This window comes from Oncorhynchus mykiss, chromosome 1 (genome assembly GCF_013265735.2).
Source record: "Oncorhynchus mykiss isolate Arlee chromosome 1, USDA_OmykA_1.1, whole genome shotgun sequence".
Taxonomy (NCBI): Eukaryota; Metazoa; Chordata; class Actinopteri; order Salmoniformes; family Salmonidae; genus Oncorhynchus; species Oncorhynchus mykiss.
Window position 1 is genome coordinate 19,510,957 of NC_048565.1, and position 15,610 is coordinate 19,526,566.

General features: G+C 43.1%; 1 protein-coding gene across 4 annotated transcripts in view; it reads left to right on the plus strand.

Moving 5' to 3' along the window:
• Positions 1-15,610, plus strand: part of tpm4a (tropomyosin 4a) — a 25,600-nt gene continuing 9,990 nt past the window's right edge. For 2 of the 4 annotated variants that reach the window (XM_021580074.2, XM_021580159.2), the window contains exon 1: positions 9,887-10,408. In XM_021580074.2, the coding sequence (XP_021435749.1) occupies positions 10,277-10,408 (132 nt within the window). In that variant the 5' untranslated portion in view covers positions 9,887-10,276. Of the gene's footprint in view, positions 472-4,008; positions 4,135-9,886; positions 10,409-15,610 lie in introns of those variants that run through there. The other 2 variants (XM_021580022.2, XM_021579973.2) reach the window with 2 other exon arrangements.

Here is a 15,610-nt window from a genome sequence, read left to right on the forward strand (position 1 = left end):
TTTGATTGGGTGGTGGGGTGGGTGGATGTCTGGTGAGGGGGGCAGAGTGGTGCGTGGAGGGATGGAGGGAGGAAGGGAGAGGGAAGCATCAGAGACTACACTCAGGTTTGGTTAAGAGATTAAAGCATTGACAGCAGCCCTAGGCTCAAGTCTGCATCCCTCTGTGCTGCGCTTGCAACCTTTTGTCTCTCACTCCATTGCTCTCCCTCTACCTCTGTTTCTCTAGCCCTCTGACTTGTGGACTCAGGATCTAGTAGTCACTCCATTACTGCATAGGACAGGCTCTATCGCAAACTACAGGGGTAACAACTTTCTCAGCTACATTTCTCTTCTCCGTGAGCACATTAACCAGACACTATGGAGGCCATCAAGAAGAAGATGCAGATGCTGAAGCTGGACAAGGAGAACGCCATCGACCGCGCAGAGCAGGCTGAGACCGACAAGAAGGCAGCAGAGGACAAGTGCAAGCAGGTGAGTTGAGAAAGATCCATCTGCATGTCTCTATGAAACATCACTCAGTTGACACAGTAAAATGGCACTTAGCTACAGAAGGATAAAGTGCAGGATTTAATCAAAAGCAATGTTCATAAAGGGATATGACAAGAGATATCCGAGTTGGATGATGCTTAAATTCAAACCATGTACGGGCTCTGATGTCTCATACTGCTCTACACTCTGTAAGCCAATCTAAACATTTGTTCCATACCAGATGTATTTCGGAGAATATTGTGTGTAATTAATCCAATGCAAATAGGTTTGATTAAAGTGTGGACCCAAATCAAAGATTGACAGTGTTAGCAAATGTATTGTAATAAAAGATGTGAGACCAAGTCAATCAAAGTTAATGAAAGAATCAAAGTGGACCCAGTGTGCATATGCCTGTAATGTCTGCAGTTGACCAGAGCACAGCTCAGTGGAAGTGTTTAGGTTAAATCAACAAATGAAAGATGACGTTGACCTATGAGGAAAGATTCCTTACCAACAGCCCACAGCAGCCTTGGGAGGGAAAGAGGACCGGATGACAACTCCTTCAATGGACAACACACAGTACCACTGGAACTTGACAAGAGCAATAAAACACAGCTAAGACGGAGTATAACCTCCGATTATGGCTTTAGTTACATAGTCCAAAGATTACTTTATCCCCCAGTCTGGGACTAAACTGATGCCAACTGAAAAAAAAATGTATTTAAAAAAGGACAAATAGGTGCTGGATGCAGCATCGTCTTGAAGGTCTGTTGACAAGGCTCAGCCCAAATCAGGATAAACCCAGTGGTGGTCGGGGTCCTACAATTCCACAGAGATGGACCCAGATCCTATTCACCCCGAGTTTGGAGGTTCCTGATGGGGCTCCGGAGAGGTATAGCTGTAGCAGAGGAACACTGGTAGACCAAGGGCCAAGAGTCCATCCAAGTGCCTGACATGCGTCTCCATTGCCTGAGAGAACAGTCAACCAAGGATAGCAGCTGTATTTTTAGACAATAGGAGATCGGCCCTGTGGAATCCAGCGGGATTATCAGCACTTCAGAGCCCCAAAGGCACAGAGGGGAACTCTGATTACTACTTAACCCCCAGTGTGTGTGCAGGCTCTGCATGCTAGAGCTTTATTGTTCTGACAAAATTAAATCCACTGTCAACACCCTGAGGGAAGTTACCATGCACATTGTAGATTTCTCTCATCACTGTTGCTTTGAGCAGATTATCAATCCAGCTGCAGAGTTATAACTTTATAGGCATTCATTTATTTAATGTTTTACCATCAAGTCATAGAGGTGTAACATTGGGGCTGCTAAATAGGTCCCCTGAAAATCAAGATGGACACATCAGTCCTATAAATCCATAGGCTAAAGTACAGGTAGGGAATAGGCAAAAGGCATTGTTAGTGAGGCAGGCAAAAACTCACACGGGAGGAGTAAAGCCCAGGAAAAACAGTGCTCTGAAATACGTGTCACAAAACAATACCTCCGTGATGGGGTGCAAAGAACTGAACTAAATAGTGTGTTAATGAAATACAAGTGTGCGAACATGTGAATAGAATTCAGGTGATTGGGATCTGGAAAGGGAGCTGCATTCAGGGGATCTGTGTGTTTGGTGCAGGTAAAAGGTTTGAGCTTACCGGTAGGTAGTTGGCGAGGGCTCTTTGCCCAAGCACAGACGGGATAGGAAAGAACGTAATCTCGGACGTCAGCTGTTAAGGATGACCACCAGAACTTGTGTGTCAGTAGCTCTGTGGGCCGGGTGATTTCGGGATGGCCAGAACTCAGCGAGGTATGGCACCACTGCATTAGTTGTGGTCTGACTGATGCAGGAACATAGGTCTTGCCTGCAGGAGTGTCGGGAGATGCTGGGTCGTGGCATAGGGCCTCCTGGACGGCTGCTTGGATTTCCCACTGTATGGGTCCCACGACACAAGATGGTGGCAGGGTGGGCTCAGGAGCTGGGTTAGAGGAAGGGGTGTCAAATAGACGGGATAAGGAATCAGCCTTCACATTTTTCTTGCTGGGCAGATAGGTGAAGTTGAAGATGAGTGCCCAGGGAGCCTGTCTGGGGTTGAGCCTATTAGCACTTAAGTACTCCAAATTGCAGTGGGCGGTGAGGACAAGGAATGGGTGATGAGCTCCCTCTAACAAGTAGCACCACTCTTCAATAGCCAGCTTAATGGCGAGGAGCTCTCGGTTCCCAATATCATAGTTCCTCTCAGCGGGTGACAGTTTCTTGGAAAAGAAGCCACATGGGAGTCATTTGGGAGGTGTCCCGACCCGCTGAGAGAGAACCGTTCCCACGCCGACCTCCGATGCATCCACCTCCAGAACAAAAGGAAGGGTAGGATCTGGCTGCAGAGGTGAAGAGGCATTTCAAGGTCTCAAATGCAGTAAGGGCGGTGTCGGTCCATTGGAGGGTATGGGTTTTGACTGATGAGAGCTGAGAGAGGAGCGGTTGTGCTGCTGCAGTACCAGAATGAACCGCCGGTAGTAGTTGGAGAATCCTAGGAGACATTGTAGTTCCTTTACGGTGGTAGGTTTGGGCCAGTTAAGCACAGCCGTGACTTTGCCTTCGTCCATGTTGACCCCTCCTGGTGTCAGCACGAACCCTAGGAAGGTTACTGTGGTAACGTGAAAGGCACTCTTCTCAGCCTTACCATAGCAATTGTGTTCCTGTAGCAGTTGGCTAAAGTACAGGCAGGGAATGGGCAAAAGGCGCCGTTAGTGAGGCAGGCAAAAACTCTCAATCGTGGGAAAGACATATCACAAACCAAACAATACCTCACAGGGATGGACTGCAAAGAACTGACCTAAATAGTGTGTGATAATGACATACAGGTATGTGAACAGGTGATTAGAATTCAGGTGATTGGAATCTGGAGAGTGAGCTGCGTTCAGGGGATCTAGGTGTTTGAGAGTGTGAGCTGGAAAGTGGGCTGGAAAGTGAGCTGTGTTCAGGGGATCTAGGTGTTTGAGAGTGTGAGCTGGAAAATGGACTGGAAAGTGAGCTGCATTCAGGGGATTTACATGTTTGAGGGTGTGAGTTGGAAGCAGACAATACAGATACAGCTAGATGTGTAACTGAAGGACAGAACTGAACAAAGCATAAACATTCCTACCCATACCAACATATTTTCTTGTAGAAATTTGGAAACACAATCTCACATTTTATTAATGAATTAAAGAAGATAAACAAGAACGGCAACATATGATGGAAACTTGATACTAAAAACCTTACGTTAACCTTGATAAAATGGTGATATAATAAGAGTTATCATAATAGAAATATAAGAAAGCAAGATGAGTAGGCTAATATACTGAAAGAAGAAAAGACATCAATGTTTGTGAGTGTGTGCATGCAGGAGAGCTAATATGTGTGTGTGTGTGTGTGTGTGTGTGTGTGTGTGTGTGTGTGTGTGTGTGTGTGTGTGTGTGTGTGTGTGTGTGAGTGGGTGGGTGAGTGAGTGAGAGAGAGAGAGAGCTAACTGTGTGTACTATTAACTAACAAACATCTGTCCTGCTCTAGCTGGAAGACGAGCTGCTGAGTCTGCAGAATAACCTGAAGGGGACTGAAGACGAGCTGGACAAATACTCTGAGGCCCTCAAAGACGCCCAGGAGAAACTGGAACAGTCTGAGAAGGCCGCCGCAGACGTGAGTGGGCACGGGTAGAGCCCCTATCACACACCCACTGGGTGGTGATTGGAGGAAGGGGACTAGGAGGAGGTTGGGCGCGTGGGTTAAGTATACTACCAGTCAAACGTTTTAGAACACCTACTCATTCAAGGGTTTTTCTTTATTTTTACTATTTTCTACATTGTAGAATAATAGTGAAGACATCAAAACTTTTGAAATAACACATATGGAATCATGTATTAACCAAAAAAGTATTTGAGATTCTTCAAATAGCCACCCTTTACCTTGATGACAGCTTTGTACACTCTTGGCATTCTCTCAACCAGCTTCACCTGGAATGCTTTTCCAACAGTCTTGAAGGAGTTCCCACACATGCTGAGCACTTGCTGGCTGCTTTTCCTTCACCCTGCGGTCCGACTCATCCCAAACCATCTCAATTTGTTTGAGGTTGGGAGATTGTGGTGGCCAGGTCATCTGACGCAGCACTCCATCACTCTCCTTCTTGGTAAAATAGCCCTTACACAGCCTGGAGGTGTGTTGGGTCATTGTCCTGTTGAAAAACAAATGATAGTCCCACTAAGCACAAACCAGATGGGATGGTGTATTGCTGCAGAATGCTGTGGTAGTCATGCTGGTTAAGTGTTCCTTGAATACTAAATAAATCACAGACACTGTCACCAGCAAATCACCCCCACACCATAACACCTCCTCCATGCTTTACGATGGGAAATACACATGCAGAGATCATCTGTTCATCCACACCGCGTCTCACAAAGACATGGCGGTTGGAACCAAAAATATCTCATTTGGACTCCAGACCAAAGGACACATTTACACCGGTCTAATGTCCATTGCTCGTGTTTCTTGGCCCAAGCAAGTCTCCTCTTCTTATTGGTGTACTTTAGTAGTTGTTTCTTTGCAGCAATTCGACCATAGATGCCTGATTTGTAAATATTTCTAAAAACCTGTTTTCGCTTCGGCATTATGAGATATTGTGTGTAGATTGAGGAGGAACAATATTTATGTAATCCATTTTAGAATAAGGCTGTAACGTAACAAAATGTGGAGAAAGTAAAGGGGTCTGAATACTTCCCAAATGCACTGTATATCATAGAAATCAAAAGATAATTCCACATAAAAATGTTATGGGATTTGCTGCATTGGTTTTGTGGTTTTGTTGCTCAAATAGCCAGAATAGCCAATTGGCTACTGTCTAAAACTGCAAGGGTACATCCTCAGTGTTCACTGTAAACACTCGCTGGAAGTTTAAAAACACATTTAGCTCACAAGACATAACATTTGCTCAGTGTTTAGCAGTCTTATGGCTTGGGGGTAGAAGCTGTTCAGGCTCCTGTTGGTTCCAGACTTTGCAGTACTGGTGCCACTTGACGTGCGGTAGCAGAGAACAGCCTGTCTTGGGTGGCTGGATTCGGACAATTTTTGGGGCCTTTCTCTGACACCATCAGGTATAAGGGTCCTGGATGGCAGGGAGCTCAGCCCCCCATGATGTATTGGGCCGTACTCACCACCCTCTGTATGGCCTTGCAGTTGCCGTACCAAGAGGTGATGCAGCCAGTCAAGATGCTCTCAATGGTGCAGCTGTAGAACTTGAGGGCTCATGCCAAATCATTTCAGCCTCCTGAAGGTGAAGAGGTGCTATCGTGCCGTCTACATAACTGTGTTGGTGTGTGTGGACCATGTTAATTTGTTAGGGATGTGGACACCGAGGAACTCAACGCTATCGACCCGCTCCACTACAGCCCGATCGATGTGGATGGGGGCGTGCTCGCCCCTCCGTTTCCTGTAGTCTGCGATCAGCTCCTTTACAATATTAAGCATTATTGGAATGGTTCCCACCTGTTGGGATGATTTATATATACACTAGATGACTGATAGGGGGCGATGTGCTGAAACCACCATGTTTCCATCTTGGCACTCTTCCACCACCGTTGTAAAAAATATTTTGGAAGTTATAGAAATGAATGTATTAATGTCTACATTTGTTTATGCATCTATTATATTACACACACCATTTTGTATCCTTTTAAATTATATTATGTGAGCAAAAAGGTTCTTAAAAGTAAAAAATGTTTAGATTACTAATGCTACTGTCTCCAATACAACAAAAATACTTAAATAGATGTCATTTTGTCCTTGAAACATTTGATTGAAATACTGCACAATTTTATTCATTCCCATAGAGTACCACAGTATGTGGCATAATAACCATACAACTTAAAGTCAAACAGAGAAATGGCTCCAATTGTTTTTTCCACCAATCATTTTGCCGTTAAGGGATTTTAGAAACACTTCAAATTAGGTCTTTGTTTTGTATAGGCTTACCATGGTGTGACATTTTGATTTGGGCTCCCGAGTGGCGCAGCGGTCTAAGGCACTGCGTCTCAGTGCTAGAGGCATCACTACAGACTCTGGTTTGATTCCAGGCTGTATCACAACCGGCTGTGATTGGGAGTCAATTGGCCCAGCGTTGCCCGGTTTTGGGTTTGGCTGGGGTAGGCTGTCATTGTAAATAAGAATTTGTTCTTAACTGACTTGCCTAGTTAAATTTAAAAAATACAAATAGCTGTGTAAATCTCTAGGACAAGGTGACTTTTATCAATATATTTGCCTGTATTTACCCCTCACAAATGAAAAGCCAAATAGCTGTGTAAATCTCTAGGACAAGGTGACTTTTATCAATATATTTGCCTGTATTTACCCCTCACAAATGAAAAGCCAAATAGCTGCTAATGTGGCTATCATAAAGAAGTACAAACGCTATGATGATCTGAATGAGACTGACGAATCGAGGCAAAGGTAAGAATCTCTGAATTAACTATCTAATGTTAGCTAAATGTAGTAATGAATAAATTGGCAACATTTCTCTAAATGTACAATTCTGTGAACTGTCTTGCGCAAGTTTTAAATTGACACAATACCTGTTAGCAAAGGTGTCAGCTAGAGATGACGTGCTGGGATTTGTAGTTTTGCATGACGTCTACTTTGATGCTAATTAGCATTTTTGAATCTGAGAGTAAATAAGAGCCGAATATATTGATAAAAGTCTGAGAGAGATTTACATAGTTATCAAAATGTCACGCCATAATAAGCCTACACAAAACACAGCCCTTATTTTAGTGTTCCTAAAATCCTCTATGGGTAAAATGTATGCTGGAAAAACAATTGGAACCCTCCACTGTGGGGCTCTATAGAGGACTGCTCCTACTGGAGAGTGCCAACATGGCCGACCGGCGGCTTCAAAGCCTCTTAATGGCCAATGCATAGCATCAGCAATCAATGGTTTATATACATCATTGGTTGGGACCTGGGCCTTTGTGTTAAGAGGCCTACACCAAATTTGGTCAGCAATGTTCTTGGCTACCCACCACATGCCATTGTTTTGAATGGTGATATCCATTCTACTTAGTTACTAGTTATATGGCTGGTCCGTTGCCCCAGCGCCAGCTGTGAGTGTGCTTTGATCAGGCCTGTCTGTGTGGAGATCATAATGTGTATATCATTCTGGGCGCCTAGTCTTGAAAGATGAGCTCACCAACTCCCCATACACACTCAGCCACTATGTTCCGCCTAAACACAACAGCACTGGTTAACATACAGGAATGCTGGTAAACTCTGGATAGTAGATACTGTATGTATGGCTGGGTGGCTGCTATAAAGGGGGTATCCCTCTACACCTGCTTTGACTGTACTTACAAGCAGGTAGCCTAGTGGTTAGAGTGTTGGGCCAGTAACTGAAAGGTTGCTGGATCAAATCACTGAGCTGACAATGTAAAAATCTGTTGTTCTGCCCTTGAACAAGGCAGTTAACCCACTGTTCCCTGGTAGGCCGTCATTGTAAATAAGAATTTGTTCTTAACTGACTTGCCTAGTCAAATAAAGGTTACATTTAAATACAGGCTTAGGCTTCATTTCAAAGAGGATCAAGTGTGTGCTCGTCATATTTTTGAGGTTGAGTATGAATAAGCCCATATTGTTGTTTTTCAATATCCACAATCTGATTATCTAATAAGATGATCTATTAAAATGTAGAAATTCAGCAACTTTTCCTAAGAGGAAAGGCTGTTTTTGGTATTAGTTATGTGCTCTCTGAACGACTGTTCGTCAAAGAAAGGCAGTGTCTGTTTTGCCTGTGGCTAGAATGATGTTATCCTGCTGTCATTATGAGATATTATCTCTCATACCAGACCCACTTTTTCATTTTCCCAAACACAGTAGGCCTGGTGTCTGAGATCTGCAAGCAGACAGAAAGAATGAGCACCAATATTTATACAATAAACAATCTATGCAAGAAAACAATTAGCAGTAACAATACAGTTCCTGTAACACTTTTTAAAATTCTCTAACGTAAGTGATAGCGGTTTGTAGATAAAACAACAAAGTCAGATTATCTGAGCCGTGTGTGCCCCAACTTCAACAAGGAGACCGTATTGTTTGGGATTCCGGATATCCCAGAGAAACTCACTGTTGTCTTGCACAGGGAGAGAGAAAGACAGAGAGAGAGGAAGTGGCTGACCAGGCGCAGGAAGGCAGGACTGACATGGCAGCTCTGGGGAATTTAGGCCAGGCTTCCATGAAAACATGCTCCTGAACACTCCGCCACATGTCATTTATTAGAGGCAACGGTCAACTCATTACACATCTGAATTAACACAGCGAAATCAGATGAGTAGGCAGAGAATAACTGCCCTATAAGCCAGACAACAGCTGATTGCTAATGTTAGCCTGTGTCTGTGAGGCATTGTAAGTGAACAGTATGGTGAGGTTGCCCCTAGACACTGGTCTAAGGTCAATTTTCCCAGCTAATGATTTAACATCAGGATTTTAGGGAGGTTAAGCTGGTCCTAGATCAGTGCCTTGGGGGAACTCCAACCTGAAGCGTGTGGTATTTCCTTTGTGTCTGTGGGGCATGGTAACCTTAAGAGAATGGGCTGTAGTGAATACGGGTTGAAAAGGGCTGTGGAGCAGCAGGGCAGAGCAGCAGTTCTGGAATGTCAGGAATGCAGCTAAAGCAAACAGATAGGTCCACACTCCGGTGTCTAATGAAATAAATGATCCAAGCTTTTCCGGTGGGGAATTCACATAGGCATTCACAGAGCTGGAGCTGAAGCTGTACCGACCACATTTCCACAAGACACTCACCCGAGACACCATACATCAAAACCTGCTGATTCCATCTGCTTGCTGGAGTATAGACAACTGAATGATGTGAATTGTTTTGTGTACAGCTACCCACACACATATTGATGAGGTATTCAACAACCAAGTTACAGTAACCAATACAAATAGGAGTCGCCAGAGCTACACGAAAACGACACAACATTTAGCCTAAAATCAAATGCTTTAGACTTTGATTTAACAACTGTTGATAAAACCTGGAATTTTTGTACACTGTAATAGATAATTAGAATGAACTGTTACGAATATTGTTCAGAATAATCTCTTAAAGTTCAAGTATGAATTTTCCATGTCAAACCAGAGAGAAGAGCTATGTATAGGCACTTAAGTGTCACATTTTAGCCTCATGTTTGCTGGACTGGATTTCCTGTTTTCCCTGTCTTTGGTGACTAAATTGAAGCCCTGAATTTGAAGAACATACATTATTTACTATGGCATTGGCAACTGTTAACGTACATAACACTCTTTATAGGCTACAAAATAGATTGATTTCTTGCCATTGAAGCTGTTCATTGAAAGTCCCCTTTGCCTACACCCGCAAGAATCACGCAGAACGGGAACGCCCCGCCTATCCTGAAACCGTGACCTCATCTGAATCACACTTCTCTGTATTGGAGGAACTTTTCTCATCATTCCTTCCTTCCTTTTATTTATTTATTCTCTGCCATTCAAAACTGGAACGCTTCGCTAATGCGTTCATACATATTGCATTCCAAAGTATATATTTGAATACTTTTTTTTAAAGTTACTCTTAGTCTGAACTAAATAACCACCTGGAAAACCTATTGTCTTGGCTTATACAACTTTTCTTATTGCACTGCACTTGAAGATTTATATTCTGCTATTTCGGTCCATTCCAAAGACTGAGTACTATTATTATATCCTGTTTGAATAGACCAAAGCAACCTTTGCACAATATTACAATTTTCGAAAACAAAAGTATTTTTTAACGAATAGTACGAGAATGTCGGGTTTGAATTCTTTGGACGCTGTGAAAAGAAAAATCCAGTGTTTGCAACAGCAAGCCGACGATGCAGAAGACCGAGCCCAGGTTTTACAGAGAGAACTGGATGGGGAACGAGAACTTCGGGAGAAAGTGAGACAATCGAATACTTATCTTTTTCCTCTGTCTACTCTTTTTAAAAACGTCGCTTATCTGTCCTTCTCCTCATGACCACGTCTGCTATAATGGTACGTTCTGTAATAGTGTGGAAGATACACGTTAATGAATTGATCTGCCGGTAATGAAGACACAAAAAGTCTCCAAAAAAGGCTGAATTGCTAAAGGTCCTAGCGCGTACACATTAATCATCAGATGTGTGCTACAGTAGGAATCATCCATCTTTGTTTTAGACAATCCACTATTGACATATTTTCAAGACCTAAATATATGGTCCTTTTCTCTCTTTGGACATTTCCTTTTCATTATAAAGGAGTACGCTGTAACTAGGCTAGGCTTAATAATAAGGCCCAATTTAGGTTTGTATGAGTCTAATGCTGGAACAAGATGTTAGTATAGAAAATTGGTAAATCTGGAGGGCCAGCACAAACTTACGTTTCTTGTAAAATAGCTGTATGGTTCAAAAGTATTTCAAATGCTGTTGCTTTTGAAATATGTCTGAATCATCCAAACATATTTGCAATAGAAACATTAAATGGCTACTTGTGGGAGGCCTAATGAGAGTAGAGAGATTGAGCTGTCAGGTCTTGATTGGGAAGGCAGCAAGAGGTGAGGTAATGAGAGGATCTGGCTAAAGGAGGGGTTTCCCCTTCATTTCAGTGCAATCCATCAAAGGAAGCAAAAGAAAGAGGGATGTGAAATGGATGTTTGGATAGCATTGTCCTCCACGAGAGGCCCAGGATGTAAATGTGTGCGAATGGCTTCTTGGTAGTTGTTGTCAGATATAGGCCTTGTAGAGAGGCAGCTTTCATTGACATATGGTGATGCATATAGAAGAGACAGAACCTTAGGGCTCATTGGACATGAGTACTGACTCATGATTGGACAGCAGGGAGGCCATAGTGGGTCTGTGAGAAGCTTAAGAACCAGGCATGGTGGGGGATGCATTTTCATTTCATCCCCTGAATTGACCCCAAGTCTGCAACCTGGCTGCTATTACATTCAGTTTCTTCAGTCACAGACTCAGACCTTACAGTCTTCTCAGCCTCAAAGCCTCTTGGCTGCATCTCTGATCAGTCTTCTCCTTGTATGAGCTGAAAGTTTAGAGGGACGGCCAGGTCTTGGTAGATTTGCAGTGGTCTGATACTCCTTCCATTTCAATATTATCGCTTGCACAGTGCTCCTTGGGATGTTTAAAGCTTGGGAGCAGAGATCCTCACTGAACTTCTGGAGAGAGTTTGCTGCACTGAAAGTAAAGGGGCTGAATAATTTTGCACGCCCAATTTTTCAGTTTTTGATTTGTTAAAAAAGTTTGAAATATCCAATAAATGCCGTTCCACTTCATGATTGTGTCCCACTTGTTGTTGATTCTTCACAAAAAAATACAGTTTTATATCTTTATGTTTGAAGCCTGAAATGTGGCAAAAGGTCGCAAAGTTCAAGGGGGCCGAATACTTTCGCAAGGCACTGTATGTAGAGGAGAGGGATGATATCTATCCCAAGCGGAGCTAGCTTCACTCCCAGACCCTTCCTGGAGGGACTGCCTCTGGCTCGATATAGACCATAGTCCTCCAAACCACAGAGCTAGGATCAGATGACCCTACCCCCAGTCCTAGGCTTAACCATTAGGGGGATGAAACAGTATCTGACCCAGTATCAGTGGTTAGACGCAGCTTCTCTCTACTCCCTGCCCCTGAGGAACAGGCCCAGGATACTGCCTGTCGGCTCCACTCCGACACTTCCTGTGCCGCAGCTTCAGCCCACATCAGCAGGAAGATAAGCAGATGCTGGACATTTCTCCCAGGCCTGGACTCTGTGATACAGACACATCCTGATTATCTGGGGGGTCTAAAAGAGAACCCAGTTGCTATATGAAGTTGGCTACTGACTTTGGTGCTGCAAACATTTCTTATCAAAAGACTTCTATAGAATAATGTGATATTTATAATCACTTATTATAAAAGTGTAAAGAGCAGACCACACCCAGCTAGCGCATAACATCCTGAGAACCATATGAGCGTGGTTGTCCTATGGTTATTTAGCATAAAATCTTAACATAACTTTCTAGGAATGGTGCAGGATAGTTACATGGCTTTGGAACATTCTTAGCACATTTAAGGAACTTGACAAAAAAATATATTTTCTTGGTATTTCATTACTTTAACAGGACGTTTCCTAAAAGTTCAAATATGGTTACATTTCATTTAAATTTTGGTAATGTTCTAGACCCTTAAGAAACAACGTTCGTCTGTCGGAATTTCCGTACTTCAGCAAAACGTTTCCTACAGGTGTTCTCATGGTTGTATTTAAAGTAATGTTCTCAAATTGTTCCGAGAACGTTAAGAAAACTTTACATAAAAACCACAAGAGAACTTTAATAACATTCAGAGAACAAACATACATTCCGTTCTCAGAACGTTAAGACCATTGACATGACAACTTTAGTAACGTTCAGAGAACGTTCAGTTTTACTGGTCAGGATACTTATGGCTTCGTTCCCTGAACCAATGGGAAACCGAAAACGGACGTTCCCACAACTTCCAAGGAACCAAATGTGCTAGCTGGGCAGTCTATCCCTCTCACCAAGTTTTAAATAACATTTGTTTGCTTAGATCTGTATGCTTTTGACAGCCATGTAAATATACAGTAGTGAATGCCAAATCGGTCTAGATTTGTTGACTGGCCTGTCTGGTAATTAGGCAGTGGTTTCCTGCCACAAATAGCACCATGATGCATTGCATGCTACGGAAAGAATTACTTCCTGGTTCCACTGAAGAAGAAAAAAAATATCTAACTTTGGACTTTCTCCATGGGAGTATCACGACTATTCAAATTTAAGTTTAACAGTAATACATTTTGGCATTCATTGGGCACAGGGCACTCCCTTGGAACTTGAAAGTACAGTATTTGAGGGAGTGGATGTTGGCTTGTACTTACAGTGTTGACCAGGGATCCTACTGCCACGCATAGTGACAGACCTAAGCTTGTCCACTGCTTTAGACCAGCATAATATATAAACCAGTAAATAGTTTCACAGGCAGAATGTTTACTTTACCTGCTGGTACTTAACTCTCTGGTCTAAGACCCAATTGAGCTTTCACTTTCTTATTTGCATACCGGCACTACTTCCTGGTGTTGGCTAGCAACTGAGACCCTGCTGAAGCACAGGGCTTTTGTTTTGCACATGTTCTCAGACCCATTAACAAATCAGTGAGCCATCCCTACTCTGAAGCTGGCTTAAGTCAGGATGAGGAACAGGACAGGGTCTGAATGTGGCTGAAATACGATGGAGTTGACCACACTGTTCATTTAGCGTACTATTTGCATTGAAAAGGCTTGTCGCACTGCATTAGAAGCACGTGGCTGGTGTTTAATATCCTGCCTTTACATATCTCCTCCTGAAATGCCTAGTTATATGAGGCTGTCTTTGTATGTCAAGTCTCTGTTAACAGATGGGATCACAACAGGACTGGACCAGCACTATAACACAGCTCCAGCCTGGAACACTTCCATAGAAACCCAATCCTTATGCTCTTCATTACCCCACTGTCCTCAAATGAAGCAATAATTAGATTCCTGACGTGCAGTCGCCCTCGCTCCGTCTCAATGCTTATGACTCTTCAGGATGAGAGTGACAACAGGCATGTGTTTTCTAATGAATGCATGTCTCACTCTCACCACCTTCGTTCTTTGTAACTCAGTTCACGCCAGGGTCTTGGGTTCGATTCCCGCTGGGGCCATCAATACGAAAATGTATTCAGTCACTGTTGTACGTCCCTTTGGATAAAAAATGACACGCTAAATGGTATATCCCTGTCATCTTTGGCTCAGCATTTACATAATCACAGCCAATGAAAAGGCTCTGGTATTGATATAAAGTCTCCAAAGCGTAAAGAAAGCTGGTCGCGTGGCCACAGGGAGGGAGATAGAACTTTGTCCAGAGCAGGGGACAAAGTGAGCGATTCAGCGAGTTAGTGCTCCAGATGCTGGTGGAATATCAAGCGTATTGTAGTGAGCTGCTGGCGCTTGATAAGGATGCTGTGGCAGTGGGTTATTAGTGTCAGTGGGGCTTCGTTGTGTCATCAGCTGCCAGCTAGACTCAAACGGCCTCAATACAACAGAACACAGTCGGCTGGTACAGCAGATATATAGAAGCTAATGGCTAGGAGTTAAAAGGCTTCTGAAGTTTGTAATTTACACGTTGAAATTTCAGATCTGATTTTCCCTTCCGAAAAAAGGAATCGACCCCAACAAAAATGTCCATTAATTATTATCCACACAATAATAAAGATCCTACATTTTTCGCTACTGATACGCTTTTCATTCTATACACTATTGTTGATGTATTTAATGCCATGACATAATAATAGACATCCCATTAGCATAACTTTAGTCTGAGTTTCTCACTAGACATTTTCTATCTTCCATTCATAATTGGATCCTCTTATTTATATGTGAGAGAGGAAGCACTAACAGAGCACCTCCTTAGCTTGGTGTCTTTCCTTTTCCTGAATCTAGTTGTCACAGATGGTTTCATTTTAGCATTTTTTTCCTATGTCTCTCTTTGTGTGTGTGTCTGTGCGCCATTGTGTGTGTGTGTGTGTGTGTGTGTGTGTGTGTGTGTGTGTGTGTGTGTGCGCGCTCTCTAACATCTTCTTGGCACTGCACCACAAACATTCTCTCGAGTATGTTTTACCATATAAGGTGTGTGTCTCATGCAGCCAGAGAATGCTATTTGACTATGGAAGGGCGTGGCTAGGGAAAAGGAGAGAGATGGAGGGAGGGAGGGAGGGAGAGAAAGGGAGAGGGAAAGAGAGAGAAAGAGAAAGCACTCTCCTCTGACCCTGAACTGACTGTGAGAGAAAGAGGGGAGGGAGGAAGGTCAGGATGTAGTGTGGATTGGTTTCCTGTCCGTTTTCTACCATTTTCCCCTTTAAACCGACTCCATTTCCTTTCTCTCAAATAGGGTCTTTACATTTTCGTCTAAATAACAGGAATGTGCTCATGTACTGTATAGGGTGTGACTGTAAGTTGTTATGACAGATAGTTGGTAATTAGCTATATACATCTTTGTGGTACTTTTCAGGTCTCCAGAGTATTCTTTAACGACCATCCATATGGTATGGGCCTGGTCCATCGTTCAGCTACACAGTAAATAATCTAACTAACAACAAAATG